The following is a 25,611-nucleotide window of genomic DNA, read 5'->3' as shown; positions in this document are numbered from 1 at the left end:
TGACAGCAGTTCTTTAGATCTGCTACTGCTTTAACAAGCAATTAAAGGGAAGCAGAAGAATTTTTCATAGAAAATATTAATACAAATCTGTAGTAGCAGCAGTTTTTAATTTACCAAAAACTGGCATCTATTAGCAACAGAACATACACAAAATACCTTTGTTTATACAAATAAAATTAGGTTCTGAATATTCACAAAGTAATAGAGCAACATTTTTCTTCACATTGACATTCATTGTTAATCAGATCAGTTGTGATATAAAAACCCTGCATGGTATTCAGTCAAGCACCATGGCAGACAGTGCATTAAGATCTCTCATGAATGGGTGATCAGCTAGTATTTGATCAATCTTTTGTCTCTGCTCATAATCAGGAAATATTTTTCTCAGGGCTTCTCTTAGCTGTACTGTTTCTGAGGCAGATCTCTGGGGTGGAATTGCTAGACAAGCCTTCATGTTTGTTTCCAGCGGAAGCCACGTTGCTGAACAATCACCGTGTACTCGGTTTTTAGGCTGTCGACTGCTACTGGTTGGTTTGGGGACTTGCATGAAGACAGGTGTCTCAGAAGAATATTGTCCACTGTTCTGTAAAGCTTTTTGTCCTGACAGAAAATCTCTGCGGAACAAAATTAAAGTTTAGGTTAAATTAAGGTAGAGGGAATGCTGTGTCTGTACAACCACAGAAAGAAAAAAAGCCTGCAGCTCTTATACTTCACTGCTGCTCAGCTAGCTACTGACTGAAAAATGCGTATCCCTTGATTCCAAAAGTGAAGCAAAACTGTAGCTAAAACATTTTTCAGCTTGAGTCTGGCATGCTTAACAACATTATCTAGGACTATTTCCAATATGGTGTGAATAATAGGACATTTACTTGGCAGAATACAGCAATAGTCAAAGCTCATTTTATGGAAGTATCAACACCAGTATCATAGAGCTAAATGGATGTACTGAACGCATATACTCTGACTCAGAACACGTGAAAACGTGGACAGACCGGAGGGCTTCAGCTGCTCCACAAGATCATTCCTCATCTACTTTTGTTCATGACTGAGAGCTGTCAGCTGTGCCCATTTTTAGGTCAAAGCCAGGTATTTCTCATTTAATATCCTTAGTGGGGCAATAAAGTTTTTCAGGATCTGAATATCTTAATTATTGAGATTTCATTTCAGACTATTTAAAAAGTTGTAGCTACTCAAAACTGCTAAATTTAGGGCCAATTCTACTTCAGACATCACCAAAATAACACAGAAGCATGAACTGGAAATCACATTACAGTCCATTTTCCTATGACCAGGGGGAAACTATAAAAATTACAGGGCTCTATTTTAAAAGCATTTAGGGTACCACCTCCCACTACTCAGCATGGAACAGTTCTCTGATTGCTTAAGATCCTTCCAGTTTCTGATCTTAGGCCCAGCAACCAATGGTGCCATTTAACTCAGAAAAGTCACAGGGAAGGAACAAAATAAACTTTTTACACTGGCACCTTTTCTCTGTCTTGGGTTTTGTTTGTTTAATACAGACCACCACAAACCCACAAACCAAAATCAATTTCCGGTTCCAAATTTCCAGGTAGGAAACCAAGCTCTTCTAGACTCCTTTCAAAAGAGGTTGTTTCCCCCAACACTCCCCTTCCCTACTTCCACAATCACAGCCACCTCAGGACACACTGTTATCACTTGATTTTCCTTGGACACAGGCAGCTAAAACAATGTTCCAAATAACATCTCATAAGGGCTTTATATTAGAGCTTCAGTACTTGCCCAGCTTTTCCTTTTGCAATTCCAGTACCACACTTCCTTTTTTTAATGTCAACATTACACGGTTATCTTCAAGTCAACCTACAACCTATTGATATAGACATCTCCTCTTCCTCAAAGGTTTTCAGTAGCCAATATTCCTGCTTATACTTTTCATTAATCCCGAAGTGCACGTGTTTGCATTTTGTATCACTGATTTTTAATTCCTTCACTTGTTTCTGAAAACCTCTCTCATTATTCTTCACTGCCATTAGTATTTATAATTTCTGAGCTGGTGAAAGAAGAGCAAAGATCACCTTAATTTCTTGTGCAAAAACAGTAAAACCATTCTCAAATCTTGGCACATAATGGAGAGCAAATTCATAGTTATGAATCCATGCACAGAGTAAAATAATCTTAAGTAACAATATGTTTATTAATATTAAAAATTATGAATCAAATATGAATGCACTTAATAGCAACAGCTCTCCAAAACGGATTTATCGGTACCATACCCTCAAGTGCGAAGTGAAATGCCTCTCCTGTGACAAAGAATATGAATTCAGAGTGTTTCTTTTGTAATACCCCTTGTCCCACTATGAATAACGAGTAAGTGATCAACCAAAATATTTTAAATACCACCACACTGTAATTAGCAGGCAGACCACCACATACCCAAACTACCAGTAGGTTTAGGCAATTACTAACACGCTGCTTGGACCACCTTTACATGAAAGCCACCACAGTCAAAACCTCAGAGGAAGTTAAGGCATTTGTCTTACTTATCTTAGTTCTGAGAGAGATGTTGATGCAAATGTCACCAGCACTTTCTGAACTGACTGAAGTAACAGGGAAAAAAAACATGTTTTTGTTAAGCAACTACATGCTACAGTGTTTTGGTCTGACTTCACTGTACCGTTACTATATAGGTCTAAAGAAGTCTTCAAGTGAGCCACAAAAACAGGTCAGTTCCCATTTGAAATCATAACTGTCCCAAAAAAAAAAAAAAAAGAGAAAATGGTGCTTATACCTGGAACAGCCTTCACTTTGAAGGAAGTCATCTAATCTAGGTCCGTTTCTTCCCAAAGGATCATCAGGAACCATAAATATGTCCCCCGCAAAAGTGTACTGGAGCAACCTGCAAGAGAGTTCTTTCAACAATCTTCACTAACAACGAATTCACCACTCCCCACCCTTCACCTCCAAAGCACAAGACAACCTCTCTTAGAGCAAACACTTCCTACCATATCAGGAGCTACTGAAGCTTAACTAGTGAATACCCACTTTAATTACAACCAGCATTCACTGTCAACAAAATTTTATGGACGCTTATTCCCACTGCACTGCAAAGTACTGAGGGTTTTTTTTTTTTTGACAACACCTGTTGGGTGACTGCAGGGAACAGGATGGAATTTTCTAGTTGATTAGAAAGGATTGTTTTTTTTTCAAACTTGTAAGGATCCTCAAACATGTAGCAAAAAATGCTCGTGTTATCAGAAAGCCGGACAACCAACAAACATTGTATAGATGCTTACAGTTAAGAGACAAAGAAGCCTTTTTTCTGGAATCATTTTGGGACAGTGAGAAATCTGCATTCAAAGAAACCAGTTCAACTAAAATTTGTCTGTGAGAAGAGGATTTGGTATAGTGGAATTTCCCCAGAAGTAAAACTAATAGCAGATGTTAACACAAGATCTTGAAAAAAAAAAAACCCACAGCCTAAGAATGACGTGCTAAGTATTCTTGCTAAAGTAGCATATGAGAACAGAACCTGACTTGGGTAAAACTTGCTAAAGAAATAGCAAAAATATCTATGTGACTTGCTTGAGTTCTTATCTAGTTTTCAATTATGTATTTCAGTATGCCTATGCAGAACCCAGTCACTGCTGTAGATGTATGCTCAGAAGGTTATCAGGAAAATTGAGAGACTAATAGGAAATTTAGGCAGATTAACAGAAGACCATCCTTTAATAGTAAGGGGGCCTGATCTAACTGGAGGAAAAAAAGCAACAACAAAAGAAGTTCACAGGAGAAACTATAATCCCCAGAGAATCTACAAATTGAAACAGGAATACTTGACAGCTAAGCAAACTTATCTAAACCCACAGGACACAACAATTGCAGAGAGACAGCTGCAGGGATATGTTGCAAGTGTTCATTACGTTGTTTTTGCCATGCCTATTTGTTGTACTACAGTTAAGTGTGAGTGATTCTGAAACCTTAACAGTGACACTGTGCGTCTGCATCAGCCATTATATCTCCTTGAAGAAATGAAATGCGTAACAAGAAAGACTGTGAGAACGGACCTAACAGGATACTACTCTAACAGGACGTGACACTGAATTTCAGAAGAGACATAACTTGGCTGCCATACAGAGTTTCTACTTACATGAGCAATTAAGAGATACTTACATGAGCAATTAACAGACATGTATTAGAGGATACATGAATAATAGGAACATTAGGCTACTCAACACACAATTATAAGGCCATTAATCAAAGTAGTGAAACAAACAGTAATTTCTTCATTTCTACCAGAATTGCATCACAGATTACCTTCCTGTGGGATTTTTATTTTTTTTTTTATTTTTTAATTATAGTGCCTACAACTGTAAGGACAGACATTCTTTAAACTTTCATAGAAATCTAAGTAATTACCTTTTCTGAATAATTTCTCTCCAGGCAAATGATTCTGTCACAAATTCTCTGAAGTTATCATTAGTCACAATGACACCTCCAGTTTTATCAGCAAGATGTAATAAAAATCTGTAACATTCATTTCCAAGACAGTTAAGGTAGTCTGCTGTGCTGAAAATTATTCAAAGATCTAGAAAACTACATATTTTCACCATCCAAAAGTAACTTATTTACATGAAAACAAACATTTGAATTACCAGAAAATTACTTCATTTTGACCCATTATATAGCTTTAAACAACAAAGTTTTAGGTAGCATTTATTTATTTAGTGCAGTAGAATCTTTATGGAGGCTTTTTTCATTTGTGGGGGGGATGACAAACACCACAAAACCACAACCCCCCCCCCAAACCCACAGATTCATCTGATTCTGAGATATTTGTAGACGTACATTGCTTGCTTTACAAAAGAGTACAATATTCACTAAACATTCTAACCCAAACTTATTTTTGACATACCTTCTTGTTTTAACTTTAATGACTGTGTCCTCCAAGATAGTATTATGCATGTTACTTAATTATTTGCTTTGTCAACATTTGCTAACAGAGTGCTGCTACCATTTTGTTGTTAAATAATGACAAACTAACTATTAATTTATTTAGAAAAACCCATGATTTTTACCTGTCTGAAAATAAGCTTTTTGCTAGCTGAAACACTGTGTGGAGACTTTATTAACAAGATAATAGATGTTACTCTTTTTTTTTTTTTTGAAGACAGATGATTACACTTCTGAACAAAATGCAAGTATGTTATCATAACATTCATTTCCACAGTAATCTCAAATAAAATTACTGCACCTGCACAGCATTATATATGAAAGCCAGGTGTATATAAAAATATTAGTGTGTAACCAAATCCAACTTGGCTGTCTTCTACAACCTACTGGGATTGTTTTTGCTACATCATTAAGAGATTGGAGTTCCTCTGTTTTAAAGTATAGAGCACTTAATTTAGCTATTGCATATCAAATTTTGCACTCAGGTACATGACTGTACAATTAACAAAATAAGCATTGCCCATGGTGTAAAGAACTTGACAATTCTGCAGTCAGAGAAAAGTATGACTGATTATTAGTTAGAACACTGCATTTGCTGTCAGCAACAGTTTCAAAGCTACAAACTGCTCATCCAAGCACAATTAGGAAAGATGGTTGTTGAGGGGAAAAAATCAGCACAAAACCCCCTTAACTATTTCGTTCTTCTAACTGTGTATCAAGACTGGCAAAATTTGGCAATACCAATGAAATCACTAGCACACCCTGCTACACCCACAATAAGACCTAAAGCTTAGTAGTGCATTGTTCATTGAAAAATGATTCCCACAGTCTGAAGCTAAACTTGGGTGCTGAAATTAACTTGGAAATTGAATAGCCCACACATTGTTACAAATACACTGGAACAAGTATACACCTGTATTTATATGCAATAATGACTTAAGAGAAAAAAATATATATTACCTGAACAGCAGCTAATTTATGTTAGCGCTCCCCAAACTTAAGAGGTGATTCAGGGATAAATCAATTATCAGTAAAGCATAAAAACCTTACTGGAAGATTCATTTCTTCCTCAACGTAAGTCATGACATTTGAAATGGATTCACTTTTTTTCTTACAATTGCCATGAGAATTTTCAGAAATTCACAGAAAGTAGCAAACAGTATGTACAAAAATATTAAGAGATTTACTTTCTTGCACTGTTATAAGAAACAATTTTATAAATAAAGCTCAGTCTTGTGTTGAATGCACAGAGCTCTGTTTAGACAGACTGAACAGCTGGCCAGTACTACCGATCATGAAGTACTAAGCTTTTACAACCATTAGTTGGGTTTAAAGATTTTATAACTATGCATATTCCGCACCTGTCATCATGAGCAGCAATCCTTGCTCCCAAAACCATCCTTGCAGGGGTTAAAGACAATATTCCAACATCCTGGAGCTGCGTTAAGAAATCCTGTTCTGTTAAAACATGAAACAACTGTTCAGTTTTAAAAACAAAAGCTTTCCTCTTAAGCTATTTATAGATGACAATTAGTCTGATATAATTATCAGAGAAGATGGGTTATTTTTGTACCTATTAATTTACAGAAATGACATTGATAGTTGGAGAATTACTAATATAGAAACAGAAGAGGAAGATGTTGAACAAGAAATTAAAGGGCAAACAAAAATAATTAAAAGAGGGCTTCCACTTATGGTATGGCCTAGCAGTTAAACAGCATTTCAGAGTGCCTCACACTGTACGTTGAAATCAGATTACTCATGCTGAACAGCCAAACACTGCTCATGCTTTCTTTTTCATTTATTTTCAAAGAAATACCCCAATAATTAGTTACAATTTACTTTAAATAAAGAAAACATCAGGAAACTATTTGCCTTACCTGTAATGGAAGGATCGCGTCTTGTTCTCCACTGTGGAACAAATACAGTAATATTTCTGTGGCCACGTTTCCAGAAGTAGTCAACAGCTATTGCAATTCCTCGACAGGAGAAGAATTTCTTTAAACCATGACTTGGGGAGGAACGGAAGGAATGGGAAGAAAAAAGTGATGAGATTAAGTTCAATAGAGTCTATGAATACAAAGAAAACAGAACAGAACATCGCAATGTGAAGTTGAAAATTATACCTACAGCCTCAGCAAAATAAAGGTTGATTAACGTTACAGATGAGGAATCTTATAAATTGAAAAATGTCTTTTGAACAAGAAGAGAATAGAAATGTCACCTGCAACTTAACATAGCTCAGTCCCCTTTAAGTTTTCTTAGCACAGCAATACCTAAGTAATTAGAAGTGGATTTACCTTTAAAAAGAGGCTAATAGCAATGGTTTCAAAAAACCTATTGGTTATACATTAAAACAATCAGCATGTATATATATGATAGTTCCAAATACAGTCCTAATACAAAATGAAACAAAACCTTTAAGTGGTATCCCAGGATTAACTCTGAGAAATTCTATGATAATCTAAGATGTTAGGGCCTCCTTTCCCTTCATTTCAACCAACTCAGCTACTATTTTCAAACAAAATAACAAAACTTCTCTGGAGAAAGTTTCAAAACACTGTATGTGGCAATCCTTTCTCCTTTAGAAAGTAAGATGCTCTACTTGTTTTTTGCAACTCAATTAAGTGACTTCCATGAAAATCAACAATTTCCTACTATGAATGATGCAGAGGATAGAGTTGATAACCCTGTAAGGTCCTTCCCAATATGAATTATCCAATGATCTATCCAATTATCTATTTAATAAATGGCAGGAAGTCCTCCTTTGTGTGACTAGACTCCAGGAATTGAGCTTCAAGAGAATAAAGAAACACCATAAAATAAAGCACAGAAGATGGAACAAAAGCTACCTCTAGAATAAACTCCTACAAAACACCTATTAGGAGCTTACATAAGGCTAAATATATTGGAGGCTAGACTTCGACAAAACAAAGACATACATAGAAAAGACATTTAGGCTGATTAAAACACACTATAATTGAGAACTGATGGCATAAACATACAAAGCATCTCTTACAAAGTAGTTCATATTCTATATTTTGAGTTAGATGTTCAATCACTGTTCCAACAATCACTTTGTAGTAAGTGGTATTCATATTTTAAACTGTTCTTCAACTAATGTATAATATTAGGCTTAATATAAACCTAATCATAAGCCTTATTAGTTTTGAATGAAATCTTATCTTTAAACCCCTAGTTTAACCAACCAGGAAGTCTTCTAAACACTAAGTTCTCTACAAGATCTCCATTCAACTATTTTACAGTGAAATTCAGCCTTTAGTAGGATTCAAGAAACCCCTTTCAAATTTCTGTATGCCCTTTACAATAAATGTATCAAAATGTGAATCTATTAAGATTCTGACTAAGTTCAGAGAGAACCATTTTATGCAGAAGGGCAGAAAAATTAGTAAGCTACATCTGAACTATAAAAGGCAGAACATCTGACTTACTAACAGTTTGGGGGGGAGAACAGATATGCTACACTTGTCCTACTAAAATTAACAGCAGAGAAAAATCTCGTTGTCACAGGAGAGAGATTCCTCGTAAGCCTTCTAGATCAAACCTAAGGGCAGTCATTGTCCCTCTAGTTTAGTGTTGGATATCCCACTCAGTAACCCGAAAAGCTTTGTTAAATACTTTTACTATTTAAATGGTTCTCGGCTGGACTTCAAGAGATGCAAAGGTCTCAGTGTTCATGTTGAACATGCTTTCTCTAATTCTGCATTCTCCCATTTTTAACCTTAACATCTGCTAACTACTACATGACTGTATTCTAAATTTTTAAATGTTTTCACGCAAGGCAGCCAGAAAGAAACCCACAGCAGCAGCTCCTGATTTTTACCCCATGATCACCAACTCCCGCTCTGAAGCGATTAAAAATAAAAAGCAAATATGCTATTAGAAACAATACACTTTCTCAAATACCATGTAGAATTAAGCTAGGCTGTAACATGAATAAATACATTAGTGCTAGATAAGCAGAAATCTGATACTTTATTTGAACTAGGTAGGTGTTTGAAGGACAGCAGGTCATCACAGCAAGGTGGTCTTTTCAAGACATCCATCTCAAAGACTGCACCCGTTCCCTAACTGCCACTGTAAATACTATCAGCTATCCGAGTTCTTTAAACACCTAGGATGACCCTAAATAGGTATTTCTAAAGATAAAGAAGAGATGATCATGGAGAACTTAAAGCAGCAAACAGCAGATTGCTTTCCAGGACACGTAAAGTCTTCCCTTTGGTTCTGTAATGACATTAAGGAAAGCATGTATCACAATTCACAAGCCATTCTAGCAAAAATTCTAATTCCATCAAATTACTTTTATTCTGTTCTGAGTTTCTTCAGCAATTTAGTAACATTTACTTTAAAATGACCTGCTAACTATCTGGACACTTCAGTCTACCCTGAAAGGTCTGTTTTTAGCACAGAAAAAGAGGCAGTTTTAAAAAAATACTTCTTAGCAGTTGGAGTAAACTGGGCTCCTTCTCATTCAATAAATACTGAAACTACAGTTAGCATTAATATATTAATATGCAGTTTTTACTGGGCTGCATGTGACAAGAGAAAAATTCTTCAGCTTCTTGCAGTTTTCCAGAGTTAAGACCCAATGCAAGTGGAGATTCAAGCCCATTCAGCCCTAGTCCAAGCTTGTGAGCAAAGCATTTGTATCTGCCTTAAAAAAAACAGTCATGACACTTAGGGTGCAAAAATACATATGAATGGAAAGGGATGTCCATAACCTCAAGGTACTGAGAAGCAAAACTGAAAACAATTCAAAGCAAAATTGAAAACAATTTTTCACCTTCTAAGATGTAAGAAAATAACGAGGCTTGATTTAGCCAGAAGGAAGCTGCAGAATAACTACATTAAAACAACAACAAAACACACACAAAAAAAACAAGCCAACACACAAGCTCCCCTGCATTGATTCAGTAGGATGTTTAAACATCTATCATTCTGCTACTTTTGGTTGGTTCCTCCGCCCACTGCTTTCCCCACCCACCTTTTTTTTTTTCATAAGGAGAGTTTTCATTTAGTTGAGCAACAGGAGGCAGATGTTACAGAACTGTATTTGGGGACTGTCTGTACATCAGTGGGACCCAGCTGCTCTGCCCTTCAGCAGTGGTCTCCTAAGTATGCACCCCAGTGAGTACACAAGACAATCCATTGGGGCAAGCGAAGAAAACATTAGAACTTCAGTAATGCACATATACTTATTCATTTGTCAATTATATACATGTATTGGGGGGTGTATGCTCAATTTTATTTATTTATTTATTTTTACTGACAAGGATATACAAACAAGATAGTCTGGAGACTCTGGTCTCAGCCTTCAGAGCACTAAGTGGGTGCTTATTCACTGCCTTGTTAATTCATTGGTTTTAGATGCATTTGGTTGTTCTTAAAGCAAACACATCTTGTCAAAACACCATGTTTCATACTAGGCTTTATCTTCTGACATGTCATAAATGTTCTTCTCTGTGGGAAGAACTATACATTCTCTTACAACAGAATGCTGAGTTTAACAGTTTCAGATTAAATATGTAGATAAAAAAATCTCCCTGCACTTAGAAAAAAACAGACAAAGAGGATGTGGTATATTTGTTAATTTCTACATGACCCCAAAAATTTACATTTCTCTTCCACTAATACACGTTTGGGAAATGTTTCTAAAAAATTCAAGGTAGCTTATGACTCAGTTGTGACTTGCACTTCTACATCACTATTTCCTAAATAACAGAGTCTGAACAATGAGGAAGTACGCTTGCTTTATGAACTGTTTACTGTAACAAGATGCTGTACTTGAATTAAAGCAGCGACAAGAGTAATGGATCATGTAGGGCTTCCCCTTCAAAGCTAGCAAGACTGCAAGTCAAATGTCAGAAGACCTTACTCACCTAATTTGATTAATCCTTCAGTGATTGACTTTAAAAGTTTTACTGTTGTCCCTCTCAAACAAGCTCTATGCTCTTTAATGTGTGCAAATCTATTATAAGGATGATCACCACCTTCAATTAGTTGTCACTTGGTAGGAAAGGTTACATATTTGAAACCTTCCTGCACCCCTCCTCATAAAGTTACTTAGATTTACTTTTGACAATTAGTCTATGGCAGAGATTTCTGGACTAACTACAAATTTTTTTATGACTACATTACTATATCCTTGTTCCTTAACTTGCATTTGAAGCTAAGTCATTTAAAAAGTATGCTTCGTTCTGAATGGGGGACAAATGGTGACCTAGCAGGAACATGTGCAAATACTTACAAAGCCTGTTAAAAAACAGGTAATAAGGTACTGTTAAATGAAATAAGTTTAAAGTACCAGCAGCAATATTCCTGAATATTTGTCCAGGAATTTCAAGGTTATCGTATGTTACATATTAGAAGTTGAGATTGATTCCCAAACTTGCTGAAGAGCATTAACAGTTCTAACAGCACTTCACAAAAATGTCTCAAAATTTCAGTTCTTAAGCAAAATTCGCACATATTATTAGACAGATGTTGTGCAAAGAAAAGAAGTTAGAAGCATTTATTAGCACTAACAATTGAGGAAGTCTGGGTATTCCATAAATTCTGGTAAAGCATTTAGGATTTCCAGTAGACTCTTCATAACCATGAAAGAACAATAACCAAGGGCATCTTTGTCCATCTCTTTGAAACTAGATGCATCTTCGCCCCCAAGAAAATTGTGTGCATGCAAATGCAGATCTGTGTTTATATAGATGCATCCATGCAACTATACAAGCTGTCAAAAATAGCAAATTCATTTTAGGACAAAACTTTGACATTATTTTCTTACAGGACATAACATTATAATCCCCCCCCCCCAAATATTTTCTTCCCCTAAACAGCATATAAACCCATTCTTTAAGGAAACTTCTTTTATCTAATAGCTAGAAATAGATGACATCTTAATCAGCCAGACACGTTTTTCTCAGCATAAATGGGCATTGTACAGAATTCCTGGAATCTCTGGTAGTATTCTAGCCTACTATTAGAAAACACCCCATTCAAGAATTAGTATCCTAGATCTAGCTCTAAGACTGATAAAAGGCTCTTCAGGATTTCTGACCTTTCAAAGTAAGCTCTTTTTTGGTTCTGGCAGCAAGGTTTCCATTTGAAAACTAATGTTTGTACTCTGAAGGATTATGCATGTTTAGCAGAGAAACTTTGAAAACACACACACACTTAAATAATAAGTTCTCAGAGTAAGTTTACTCTTACCTATTGTTACATTTACCAGTGGAGCACAAAGACTGTCAGAGGAAAAAAAGTTTGGTCTTAAAAATTACCACTTCCTCATTAAGAAGAAATCCTGCGTAAAACTTATTATTGCTCACACTTTCATGTTCTAAAACTATGAAAACAGTCTCAAAGCAAGCACTGACAAACAGTTTGACATGCCTGTCAAAACTACTTAGTATAAAGAGAAAAAAAAAAACAATTTTCTTCCTGACTAGAGAACAGCAATCAATTCAAGGGTAGTTTTGATGAGACAAAAGTTAAAATCAACCACGCAAACCACTAAATTTTTAGAGATATAGGTTCTAATTGATTTTTGCTATTCCAATTGGTTATGATAGTAAACTTAAAAGAAAAAAAGGAAAAGAAAATGTAATTGGCAGCACTCTCCAAAGTTGCCTACAATGAAAACAATGGGAAAAACAGGAAAGGGAATTAGAAGATATCTATACTAACAGAAAATCCCTGCATCACTGTCAGTGAAAGGGATTTCTTGATCTTTTAACTGTGCCCATTTCATAGGGTTTGTTTGTCTGCATGCTGCCTTGTCAGCATCTATTAAAATTAGCAAACAACCCTGTAATTGTGTATTGCTGTTTGCATATGTTCTTTCAGATAACAGGAGTAATAGGAGATGAGGTACGTGCGTGCTCACACAGTTCCTTATTCTGAGAGTTTTTTGGATGGATACCTACATTTGCAAAAAAAAAAAGCAGATTCAAGCACTAATATGCAATGTTGTCAAAGGACAAGCATGTTACTATTATACAAGAACTGCCACTTTAAAATTGCAAGACTCTATAAGCAGAAGTGGGAAAAAAAACACACTTTACTCTTAAATTGATGGTAACTCAATTTTTCTCTTAGGTGCCAGGAGAGCAAGTTAAGTTTCATGCATAAAATTGCTTGCAACAGAGCTCACTGAAATTACTTCGGACTGACGCATTACGTATCGAGATGGAACACTGATTATTCCAAGTAGGTAGCTTTAAAAGAGCACACATCAGCCTTCAAGTTTAACAGTTGCATAGTAAGAAATACTGTAGAGTTAACTGATCTTTCATTTTCAGAAGTCTTGTTATCAAAAAGGATCCCATTTACCTCTATAGCTGGTTTTAGATTCCACCACCCTGTTATTTATTTTTTTTTTTCAGATTTTAATATTTGGGTTTCATGTATCTGAGCTGTTTTACAAATTACCAACATTCTACCAAAGAAGAATAGTTTGGACTTAAAAGGCTACAGGGTAAATCTTTCCAAGAATATTGCAATCACCAATCATTTTAAATCAAACCTTTCCATATTCTAATTAATCAACTTCAAAGCATGGATGTTTTTTAAATCAAAAGTTAATCCTACAAGAATTGTTTCATGATACGTCTCAACCACGCTATTATTAGTTGAATTTGTGTATTGCTCTAATTGTCACACAACGAATCAGCTAAAAACTTCTGAATTTCCTTCTACGCACTGTATCTCAACAGTGACTAATTTTCAACAAGTCAGTCATAAACATGACTTATTAAACGGGAAATAAAAACTATAAAAATTGCAACGTGTTAGAAATTAAAATGGCTGTTTATCTCACATAACTTTTCATTATTAAACTCTCCCATAACTAATCTATGCAGCCATTACCAGTATCTGAAGGACCCCACACAATACACGGACTGCTGATCACCAAGAAACTAGTTAGCAAAAACTTTACCTATGCCACAGCAGCCTCTTTATTCCAACTTCATTTGAAAGTTTATTAAACTTTAAGAGATAGCTGATAAGAACAATACTTACGACATTGCAACGTTGCTCCCATCAATAATGATATGTTTTAAATACGGATTCCCAGGTTCGTTTTTCAACTCCAGCCTGTATGGCTTTTTGAGAGATTCCAGGAATCTTTGAACCCCGGTAACTGAAGGATCAATATGACGTCTGTATGGTCCCACTGTCTCTCTATCAGGACTTGAAGGATGTATTTTTACATGGGCTGTAGTAAATTTTTCAAAATCTGATGTTTGGAAAGGGTGTTGGTTGCGCGATCTCACTTGAGAAGAGCTGCTGTGTCCTAACTGGTCCTCAGCAACAGGATGAAGATTCTGTACAGCTGAGAGCCCTGCAGATTTTTGCTGAGCTGCAGTTTTAGTCTTAGCTGAGATACGTTGCATATCTGAGCTCCCTCTGGCTACAAAATCAACATCTTTTGGAACTCCTGACTGTATAGGGCTGAAAGTTATAACACCATCAGTTTCTGTATCACTTGATGTTGAACTGTGATTCTTACCAGAGCAGTAAGTATCTCTTTGCTTACAGCATAGAGTTGAACTCTTACCAGAAGGAGAAACAGGTTTGCATATCACTGTATGCATTTTATCTTCTCCATCAGCTTGTGTGCTTGGCACATCTCTTATATTATGATGTTCATTTTTTGTCTCCTTTGAAGCATGACCAGATTTAAGTAGATTTTTACTGCTAGAAATGCCTTTGTCTTCTAGTTTTTGTGAATTATTTGCATTACTTCCTAAAGGAGGATTTATAGTTCTGGGTTTTTGAGATGATAGTTCATGTTCTTTTTGAAATTTTAAGTTTTCCTTTTCAATTTCTTCTAGCAACGTTAATGGTTCCACAGATTGTCCTAGAATGCCAATAACCTTTTCTACAATACTCTGGGAATAGCCCATTGTTCTGAAAAAGTTCACAAGAATCTTATATTCCATTTCCTCACTGATATCATCATCTTCTTTAATAAAGTAATTGGGATCATCTAATTCACCACAGCTACCTGAAAGCAAATCAATAACTGCATCCTTCTCAGAAGGATCACTGTGGGAAGTGGATTTCATTTCCTGGTCATTTTCCAAAGAGAATTGCTTTTTAGGGAGCCTTTCCTCAGCATCAGAGGATCTTCTTTTACATGACTGCCTTTCTTTAGGCACCACTGCCTCTAACGAAGGCACAACATTTATGGGAACAAAACTTGTCTCAGGAGCATCAGAAAACACCGTGTCCATTTGTTTTGTAAGTTCAGTTACAGGTGTCCCAGCATTGTTTCTTGCTTCCTCACCACCTGTTCTTCCATCTCTGTTTGTAACAATTACTTTGGAAGCTTTGTCCTGTAAAAACTCTGTTGGACTCTCAGAACCTGTAAGATCTATGATACTGCTCTCTGCCTCACAACATTCAGTTTGCGTGAGACTTAGGAGTTCTCTTTTTAGTGAGCTAGGCAAAATTAGCAAATCCATTGTATATTTATCTGCATGTGCTTCCACAAATTGTCTAAATTGCTTTTTAATCTCTGATTCATTGTCACTTGGTAAGCTTTCATTATTCTCGAAAAGGTTCACAAACTGCTGAACATGACTTTGAGCCATAACAACAGCCTCTGCACCCCCTTTAATAATAAGCAGTCCTATTTCCATCACTGTTATATCAGCACAGGTATCCTGAATAAGACTGTTGAGAAACACACTCTGTGCGCCAACAAAAATGCAGTGCATGTCCTTTGGGTAGTACTGCTTTTCTTCGAGTTCAGGTTCACACAGTCCCTTAATATACTCCTAGGAGGAGAAAAAGACAGCAGAATGAGTACTTATGAAAAACTGACACACAAAATTATTCAGTAACAGAGAAATACATTAGAAAATAAAGCCAGCACAGCAAATGTGACGAAGTAAATACTGCCAGTAAACCAGGTAACAAAGAGAAGACAGGTGTTAAAACAGATTTCATGGAACATAACTTCCTTTGTCATCCCATTCTTTATAAATAAGTTAACTTGAGATGGACAGTAACTGAGTATATTAGTTATACACACTGTATTATGTACTTTATTAACGCAAAAAATCTTTACCATTCTTGATTCTGAGAGCTCTTACTATCTGGAAGCCCTCACGATCACACAAGTACAGGCATTGCCATTTGTATCTCAAATTTAAGAATGGTTAAAATTTTGGTATTTGCACCAAATTCAACTTTACTGCTAATATTACTGCTAATTTACAGAGTAACTTATTCCATTGGGCTCCAGAACAGTATCTATGCTATATACAGAACTGAATAAAAATTGATTAGCTAGCTTTCAATTGTGCCACCTCTTTTTTATTTACTAGGTCAACTCATTTGAAACAAATCTTGATTTTTCCACACAGTCTTTAGCGCAAAGAGTGCAAGCATTTATTATTTAAAAAGGCAAGCCAGAATGTATTTGTCATCCCCATTCTTCGGTCAGACAATACACACTGCATGAAGTGTGAGGTTGTAAAGACAGTTTCTGAAGAATTTCCAAAGGCTTATTGAAATGGTATTCTATACTTGTAAGTAGTTATGTGTGTTCTTTGTTTTGTACTTCTCACTGTGGTATGGCAACGACATAACTAGTAGCCCCAGTAGTATGCATTAAAATATGTCCTATCAAAAAATTATGCTAAAATAAGACAAAAACACTATCTGGACTCTGAGAGATTACATTAATAAAATACATTTAAATTTTAAAGCTACAAGTGACAAAAACACCTACTACCAAAAAAAAAATCACACTAAAAGCTTAGCAGCAAGGCAGCTTTTCACAAAGCTTTGGAACACAGCGTCTTGAAAAAGCAGATGATACTGACAAATGATTGAGAAGCTAGTTCTGAGTTAAACATGGAAATCATGACTAGAAGTTATTTTTTTATTTATTTAAATAGGTTAAAGATATCACATTATGATTTTTGCCACTCAGAAGTTACTACAGTTAAAGTAAATTCACTATACTGCCTCATTCTATCATAGTTCAGAAATTTTGTCAAAACACTATACTATTTTTTCAGTCAGGTAGCATCATTTTTCACCAAGTTGTCCCTTTCTGCACTTAAAATTGTATAATACAGTGAAACCAATTTCTAAGCTGCGGTCATTGCATGTGCAGATTCCCAAGCAGGCCAATTTTTATTGTCTTTCCTTACTCTGGGAATTTGAAATTCTCTTTTAAACGAAACCGACTTCTCTTTTAAATGAAACTGTTCATTACAAGGTAACCAACAATGCAAGGCCACTTTCTATCATCTCTGAGTCACATCAGAGTAAACATCGAGGCGGGATGCTTCAAGACTGTACTAGCACAAACTGCTTCTGCAACAAATCCACAGAATCATGTTTTGTCCCTTAGCCGTCACATGACTGCTTTTGCTGAGATTAAAAAAAGAAACTCAAGATAGGGTCTGAAGACTGCTCTGCACGGAAGTGAAAAGTCTCCCATACCCTTTCAAGTATGTAGAGTAAGAAGCATTTTCCATGTGACCAAGAAAAGAAATAATTAGAAGATTAAAATAATCTGCTGTTTTTCAGGAGGAATATCCTTTACGCTACCTGTAGCGGTTTCTAAAGTCTCTGAGCCCAACTGTACAAGCAAATTGGCTTAGAGCCAGAGTCAATTAATTCAACAACCTTAACATTCATAATATTTTCCCTAGACGTTTTTTGCATTATACAGGTAAGGAAGCAAGTATTTAAAAGTGGAATGTAGTCCTCAGAGTGAATTAAGTCATAAAATACAAGCTAAGGATCCCCACCAATTTATGGCTTCACAGCAAGTAGTGTTACAAGCAAAGACAGGAACGGCCTAGCCGAGTCTTTTTTAGTTAGTTTAGCGCCCGCTTAGGAAGAGAGCTATGGCGCGGAGGGCTGGCCCTGCCGGCTCGCACACCGAGGACGCGCCAGCTCCACGAAGCTGGAGCCCTGCCAACAGCTGCCTGAATGCCACGGAACGGGCTACGTGTGCAAGGCACCGTGACACTTGGCAACACCCAGCCGGTCCCCAGCAACTCTCCGAGCAGGGCAGGAGGAAACGCCCGGGGGAAGCGCCTTGGCCGCCTCTCGGCACGGCCGCGGGCCCCCTGCCAGGCGCCGAGGCCCCTCGCAGCTCCGCCGTCATCTCCCAGCGCAACCGCTCCTGGGGCGGCGGCCGCGAACTCGTCCCCGGGCGTTTCTCTTCCCCTTCCTCCGCCCGCGTCAGCGGCGCGGGGCAGCCCTGCGCGCCCGGAAGGCCCCGTTCTCCTGGTCCTGCAGGCAGCGTCCCCGGCCCACCCGCATCCGCGTACCTTGGCGCAGCGCACCGCCTTGCCGCCGCCCGCCAGCTGCACCCAGATCCTGGCAGCGGCCGGCGGCCGGCCCGGCGGAGGGAGGGAGGCCCGCCAGTCCTCCTGCGCCCCCAGCACGGCCAGCCGCACCTCGAACAAGCCCTCGATTCGGCCCCGGCTCCCCTCCAGCAAGCGGCTTTTCTCCGCCGGGACGGTGAACTCGTCCGGCCCCGGCCCCAGCCCTGGCCGGGAGCCGCGGCCCGCCCCGCAGCGAGTCGCCATCAGCGCCAGCCGCGCCGCGCCGCGCTCCGGCCTCGCATCCCGCCGGGCCGCGGGACAACAACACGGGGAATCCCCGGGCGGGCGCACCGCGGCCGCGCGTCATCATCCCGCGACGGCAGCAGCAACAGCGGCGGCACCGCCCCGTCCGCGGCCGCGCCGCCATCTCGTGGAGGGCGGCGGCCACCGCACCCGTCGGTCGGCTAGGGCTCGCTCCGCCTCTCGCTGCTCGCTGGGGCTGCTCAGCCCGGAGCAGTGCAGGGCGCAGGGTACGGCACCTCCCGCTGAGCTCCGCCCCGCGCTTCTCGCCTCCTCAAAGCGCCCCGAACGTGCCCTTCCGCGCGCTCAGTCTCGGGTGCCCTCCTCAGCCCCCTTACAGACGGTCCTGAGGAAGGTAGACTGGGAGGCGCTCTTTCGGCCCCCCTGCCGGGGACAAACCTTCCCTTCGTACGCTTGTATAGCCCAGAGGCTCTGTATTAAGTCACGGTTGTGCTCTGCTGTCGTCGTGATGGATTTCATTTGGAAAAAACAAAAAACAAACAACCACATGCGGAAAAAGTAAGTCATCCCCTGTGATCGTAAGGGGAGAAGTACGGTTCTACCCGGCCCCACATTGTTAACTTGTGATCGTTCACAAAAAAAAAAGACAGGTATTTACTTAAAAACAAACCAACAAATAAAACACCCAAAACAAGCAAGCAAACAAAAGATCTTAAAATGAAATGTAAAGGATAAAATTAGTTCATATAAAGTAGCTCTGTGGCTTTACTAGAGTCTTCAATGCCTGGAGTTGATAAGACTGAATAACCGTTGTAGAAAGGAGTAAACATTTTTTTTTTTCTTTTCTCACCATTGACAAGTATCTTGTGTTCTCCCTGATTATTTGATTCCCATTTATATCATCTATCTCCTTGTCATTACTGTGAAATTAGTTTTTGGCAGCTGTTCATTAAATGTGGCCTCCAAAGGGAGGATGAATGTTTTATGGTTTTGTATCTAAATCTACTTGTTTTTTTTTTCTTTTAGTACCCTTCATGCTACACTGGAAAAGAATAAATATATAATACCGTTTCTCCAAAGATATTTGTATCCCTATTTAGAAACTTCTTAACCAAATGAGAGTTTGCAGTTAGGCAGCACATCTGAAAATCTCCAGGTATGGCTATATACTTCTTGCTACCTGCATTTAAATTTTTATTTCTCTCAGTGCAATGTAATTTTTGTCTGTGGCATGGTTAAATGAGTGAAGTTACATCTGTGCATACTGCATTTACACACATCTATGCATTCTAAACAGGATATGGTTCTGATGTTGGGTGCCATACTTGAAAAAAGACGCTCTATTTTCCAGAAGATATATATATATGTTCTTAAAGAATACCCTTACGCTTAGTTTAAACACTTAGGTTTTGCTCTTCTGTCAGTTAAATTATTCCATAACACTCCCTTTCTCCAACATTCACATTATGTAATGCTCAGCTGGGCAATTTCTTGAGGTGATTGGTGCCATCAACTGTTAAATTGTGGTCACTGCAGCCGTTGTTGCATTATAGACCATTAACCACACATGAAATTACAAGTAAGAAGCTTTATATTAAACAAACAAAAAAAACCACACAAAACACAGTATTTTGAGATACAAAATATAATTAACAATCTGAAAGAAAATGCTTTTAATGCTTTTATTTCTTTCTACTATGTCAACACTGCCTTTTGGAATGTCCCAGGATAACTGAAAGCTTACTGGTTTCAAAATAAAGTGGATGTTTAGTGCTCTTTATACTTTCTTTTGGTGTTTTGCCACACTTGTTGTTATAAAACTTGTTCTCAGAGCTGAATTTACTGTAATCTGTATAATTCTGAAAGAATTCCTTATAGTCTGTGTTCAGAGGTGGTTTACATCATTGCAATGGACTGAAACTGCTTCCAGGGAAGTCATTCTGAGTGACTATGGTTCTGTAAGATATGATAAGACTAAGTAGCATGTGACATTTTAACATACAAGACAAACTAAAGCCCTTTGTAAGTGGAAAAGACCAATGCTATAGAAAAGGCTTACTTCTGTTTACAAACACAGATGAAAGTTTGTAAACAGTTGGATTTTTTGGGGCTTTGAATGTTTGTAAAACAAGTTGGATTTTTCTCCCTGCATTGTTTTGACTGAGAACTAGAAAGAATATTTTGATTATATCAGTTACTTTTTTTTTTTCCCATTTTGAAACTGCAGACTTAAGCTTCCTCATACTCCGGAGGAGTTGGAAGCCTCTTGTCCCAAGCTTATATACAGGTGTACTAAAACCAGACATGCGCTAGGTTGAGAACACCAGAAATTCTGTTAATTTTTTTAATAGTCTGCTTACAAAGAGGATTCGTCAAGGAAGAAAGACTGTTCCAACCTACAAGCTGTTCACAGTAGAATATCCAGAATGATAGGCCCTGTTCAGTTGGAGGGGAGATTTCAGTTTCCTGACCTTTTGGGCACATCTTCTAAGCTGACTTTAGAGAAGGCAAAATGCAGCGTGTAACTGGTAGCAGTCGAGGCAATTGGTGACACACAGTGCCTGCTCTTGCATTTCCAGCTGGAACACCAGTGGGACATCTCACAAATGGTTCTGACTGTACAGTAAGCAAGTTGTTGGCAAGTTGTTCATTATTTGTATTAGTGTTAGAAAAATACTGTAATCCATAAGTATTTTTTTAATTTCATCTTTTAAAATAGCTTGCTTCAGCTGCCACCTACAACTTCTTGCTTTTCATTAAAATGCCTGCAATTGAAAAATAGTTGTATAAATGGTTTTGTGAAACTGTCTTCCTGAAGTGTTTGGGCTTGAGTTGTATACTTGAAATAGGACCTGTGCTAGTTCAAACAATGTGGAAATAGAATCTTTAAGTTATTTCTTATCATAGATAGCTATGCAGTCTATGATGATGCACTTTACAGATTCTGCTATGATCCTCATCATTAGTCATATGGTCTTCACAGGGGTTATTCTTATGCATAAATTTGAATATATGTTCTACTATTTGCAGGGTGGAGACCTACAATACTGGTTTATAGAAAATATCCTGCATTAATTTGAGTAGCAGAAACTTTAATTGGTAGTCATAACATAAATAATGTAGTAGCATAATATTTCTAAAAGCAATACCTTAAATTCCATATATCTCCGACCAGAAAAACAACCATACTAGGGCTCTCAAATCTTTGTGTAATATAATCCTAAAACTTTAGAAAGTTTCTGATTATATCGAGCTCTCATTAGGCGATTTTGCTATATGCTTGAATTATTTTTTGTTTGTTTACAGAAGTACAAAACAACTAAAAATAGTTTGATATAAAATAACTTTACAATGCTTTATAAGGATGAACTTCTAGACTTTTTTCAAGTCTCCAGTTATGCAGTGGCAGACTTTATATTTGCTTGAAGCCCTGGTGACACTTGTGATTAAGGTGGTTTCCTTTTTGTGGAGCTTATTGCAATGCAGAGGCCTTAATGAACTCATAGATCAAAGCTTTTTTCACTTATTCCTTCAGTATCAAGAGGCAAACTTTTTGAAAATAATCCAAGACGTAGGTTCTGTAACTAGCAGTTTCTATTATTGATCTTTTTCTGTCCCTTAATTTTAATCGATTACTTTTTTTTTGTTCCAAACTATTTTAAAAAGAATCTGTTGTGAACATTTGAATCTTTATAAAAGAAAAGACAAATGTATTGCAATTATATATGCATCAGTCGCTGAAAGTTGGTAATATTTTTCTCTGCGTAATGGAGTCTGTATTTGTTTTTTGAGGCTTTTTGAGTGTGTTTGCTGGAGTTTCTTAATTAGTTACAAAAAGCTGCAGGTGTATTGGCAAAGACTGGTATTTAGTCTGGGAAATGTTCCAGAAGACAATTTTTTTTTTTTTTATTAAATGTAAATATTTAACTCTATTATTATGAGTCACTTTAAAGGTGCCATACTATATGTTTGCTGTGTATTTAAATGCTATGGCTTCAGTGGAATAACTGCCAAAACACCTGATCATGTTAAGATATAATTGTTGTGAGAGGGCACTGAACACTATTGAATGACTTACAGAGATGACAGGTGGTATTTGAAGGGAAGTCACCCTCATGCAGCTGTCTGAGGAATACATAGCCCAGCTTCAGCTGCAAAGAAAGTGTGCATTGCTCAATTGCCACTCTGTGAATTAAGAAGTGGTTAACTTTAGCAAAGTTTCTGCAACTGCAAAAAGGAAAGTGGTAGTCTTGCTAAAGCTCTGTCAAATAATTTTTTTAGTTCATCAAAAGCTAGACTTAGAATCCATTATGGTTTATTTCTGCAGCCTGATTTTTTTTAAAATTATTATTATTTTCATAAATGAACATCTTGCTCCTATTCTCACTACAGGAATTTAAACCCTTTCTGTAAAGCACTGACTGTGGTGACTGAGCAGTGTTCTTGTATGTGCTGTGCCTGTTTGGTAGCTGACTGCTTTTAGGCTGGGGCCTTCCAGGGGGTTTCTGCTGTTCTGGGAAGTTTACTCCAGTGTAAAGGAGTTGGTGGAAAGCAGCACCAACAGTTGAAAGGTGTAATGTGTATAATAAGCTCCAAGGCTTACAGACTTTCTGTGAGAATACTGTCTAATGTAATCATACTAAAGTAAGTGGGATTAATTGTCAGCTGTTGTAAAATAGAGTATTTTCACCAATTTCAGTTAAATTTGACGTGAGTCAACTGGACATGCTAGGCTTGCATAATACTGCAAACTGAGCTGTCCTTCTTTACATAAAAACAGTGATGCATTAACATTTGATTCCAGTGTATTTTACTGCATGTCTCAGAGCAAAGATAGTTCAATTAAATATCAGTGAAGGGCTTTTTCTAGACAGAGACCTCTGGGAATTGCTTTAACCCTCTAACATTTAGAAAGCATATTTAGAGAAATGGGATGCCTCTTTTTATGCGCTTGTATTAGCAGTGGTGGAAAAAAAGAAGGTGTTTTCAGGAAGGTATGATCCCATTTCATCCTGCTCCACCAGATGTCATAGAAGTTAGCTCTACATTTTGTATTCTAATGAAGACTCCTAGATCAAACTCTTGGAGAAACTTGGAAGTTACTTTATATGATAGATGAAATTTTTGAAATTTCTGTCAGTTATATCATGAACTTCTTCATGTTGGTATCCTGTCAGTCTCCAGTTATCTGTAGTCTATTAAGTCCTAAAACAACAAACTTTTTCATAGATGTAGAAGTACAAGAAGTCAGGACTATCTTTGACTGCATTTGAGCACTGCTAAATACAGTTTTGCCGTGGAGATAAAATATTATTATTAGAATTCCCTGCCTGGTCAATGTCTACTGTTCAGTGGTTTAAAACCATCCCCTATGACTTAAAACACTTTATATTTATTTAAACCTGTGTATTGCTTCTGAGTCCAGTTAACTGATAGTGATTTATATTAGGTGAGGATTGGAAAGGGATTAATGCTTACTGATTTAAATGCTGACTGATTTAATTTTGGTTATTTTTGTACTGTAAACAATTTTGAACTGTAGCCTTTTCACTCTGCAGTCCTTGAACAAGTAAAGGTGATAGAAATTTTAAGATTTTATCTTTTTAAAGATTCTCAGTCATGCCAAAGATGAGATTATTGAAGGCAATAATGTACCCAATGTCTATTTATATGACTAAGTTACTTTGGAATAGAGCAGTTCTGTCCAAATACCTTTAAGAAGCTCCAGATTATTTTTTGCTTACACCAACGTAATTTGGGAGTTAACTGTGTTGGTATCATTGGGTCTTTTGTCGCTTGAATGCAGAATGAATAAAAAAGACTTGGTTAATAGTTCTTCGGTGTTTGATCTCTTTCCCTGAAAAGCATTTCAAACTGTAACCCTGGTGCCTTACTTGCCCATCAAGAAACTCTTTACCATCGTAGCTGTAGTACCAGAACTACCCACTGAGTTGGGAACCAACCTGCGGTCTGCCACACTTCAGAGGCACTGTGTGACCTACCTTAGTTGTTAATGAATTGTGTCACCTTGTAGCTGACAGATCGATTCTATCAGCTTCACTATTTGAGAAACATCATTGCTGTATAGAGGTTACTACTTGAAATTTGATTTATTCAGAAATACGTTAAGAAAAATCAAGTTTATATGGTTTCTTTACCAAAAAATATGACTTATATGAACTGTAGGTTTTATGTTCACTCTAGCTGTTTGTTTCTGAGAGTTTCCTCTACAAGGCAAAACTCTTCATATATTTTAATTAAAAGCCAGAGAAGAAATAAATTGTCCTTGGCATATGTTGTGCTAATGAGCACTGGTTAGTTTGAAAATACATGTTCATTGGTTTTACATGATAATTTCCCTTTGAACCAAAAGACCCAGCTTATACAGAAACATTTTCTGGTAGCAGTAGGGGGCATCATTTCACTTTTTTAATTCTTCAGAGACGTTATCTCAGTGCATTATGTGTGCAAACTGAATTTTCTTTTTTGTTTATGGCATTAATCCTGGGGTTAAGGTTGGCCTGTGGTGAGCAATAATAAGTTTAACCTTTGACTTCACACAATAAGATGTAATTTATCATTTCTAGACTCTTTTGTAAGTGCCATTACCCTCATTTCTGTTTAAGATAAATTGAGACAAGCGAGTACTTGGTATCACTTAATATCAGTGATCTTTAGATGCATAACATAAATCAAATTTACTTATTGTATGAGCTTAGTTCTTTATCCTATAATTAAGTCTTTTAAACAGTACAGACTTTTTTTTAAAGTTTGTATTAGTCGTTTTTTGTAATTCATAGAATATATCCTTTACATAGATTTCAAACCAGTAAGTATAAATCATGGAATGCCTAAATACAGAAACTGTAAGAAATGTGGAAACAAACCAAACAAGATATTTACACTCATATATTTAATTGCTATATGACTGTACTCAGGAAAGCATTTTAAAATTATGACAGTGCTCATTTAAAGACAACCTGAAGGCAATTTAACAAGTAGCAGCAGGTAAATAGACTGTTTTTTGTGGCCATTATTTTCACTTACAAGGTATGAGTATCTGCTGTTTATAAAAACTCACTATATTTGAATTGTTAGTGAA

At 37.3% G+C, this 25,611-nt stretch overlaps 1 protein-coding gene and 1 long non-coding RNA gene across 9 annotated transcripts in view; one reads left to right on the top strand and one right to left on the bottom strand.

Moving 5' to 3' along the window:
- Positions 1 to 88: 88 nt before the first annotated feature.
- Positions 89 to 18,637, bottom strand: N4BP1 (NEDD4 binding protein 1). 3 transcript variants are annotated; one of them, XM_040571456.1, is made up of 8 exons: positions 18,252 to 18,637; positions 13,969 to 15,731; positions 6,810 to 6,940; positions 6,291 to 6,387; positions 4,396 to 4,503; positions 2,768 to 2,875; positions 2,520 to 2,576; positions 480 to 614 (listed from the first exon to the last, which is right to left on the bottom strand). In XM_040571456.1, exons 1-7 carry the CDS (start codon positions 18,510 to 18,512, stop codon positions 2,555 to 2,557), a joined length of 2,490 nt encoding a protein of 829 aa, XP_040427390.1. In that variant the 5' UTR covers positions 18,513 to 18,637; the 3' UTR covers positions 480 to 614; positions 2,520 to 2,554. The 3 variants fall into 3 exon arrangements, with proteins under 3 accessions (XP_040427388.1, XP_040427389.1, XP_040427390.1); XM_040571454.1 differs by lacking the exon at positions 2,520 to 2,576 and having other exon boundaries at positions 89 to 614; XM_040571455.1 differs by lacking the exons at positions 2,520 to 2,576; positions 4,396 to 4,503 and having other exon boundaries at positions 89 to 614.
- A 202-nt stretch (positions 18,638 to 18,839) lies between these two features.
- Positions 18,840 to 25,611, top strand: part of LOC121076840 — a 247,404-nt gene continuing 240,632 nt past the window's right edge. For all 6 annotated transcript variants that reach the window (XR_005823746.1, XR_005823748.1, XR_005823749.1 and 3 more), the window contains exons 1-2: positions 18,840 to 19,067; positions 19,536 to 19,665. This is a non-coding gene — a long non-coding RNA (uncharacterized LOC121076840). The remainder of the gene's footprint in view (positions 19,068 to 19,535; positions 19,666 to 25,611) is intronic.

Source organism: Cygnus olor, chromosome 12 (genome assembly GCF_009769625.2).
Source record: "Cygnus olor isolate bCygOlo1 chromosome 12, bCygOlo1.pri.v2, whole genome shotgun sequence".
NCBI classification, from domain to species: Eukaryota; Metazoa; Chordata; class Aves; order Anseriformes; family Anatidae; genus Cygnus; species Cygnus olor.
The sequence above is the reverse complement of the archived record's forward strand: the minus strand, read 5'-3'. Positions and strand labels throughout refer to the sequence as shown.

Coding starts and splice junctions, on each gene's coding strand:
- N4BP1 (XM_040571454.1), bottom strand. CDS start 18,512: ATGGCGACTCGCTGCGGGGCGGGCCGCGGCTCCCGGCCAGGGCTGGGG. Junction 6,941..13,968: donor GGGAGCAACGTTGCAATGTC/GTAAGTATTGTT, acceptor TTCCTCCCCAAG/TCATGGTTTAAAGAAATTCT. Junction 2,876..4,395: donor AGAGAAATTATTCAGAAAAG/GTAATTACTTAG, acceptor ACTCTCTTGCAG/GTTGCTCCAGTACACTTTTG.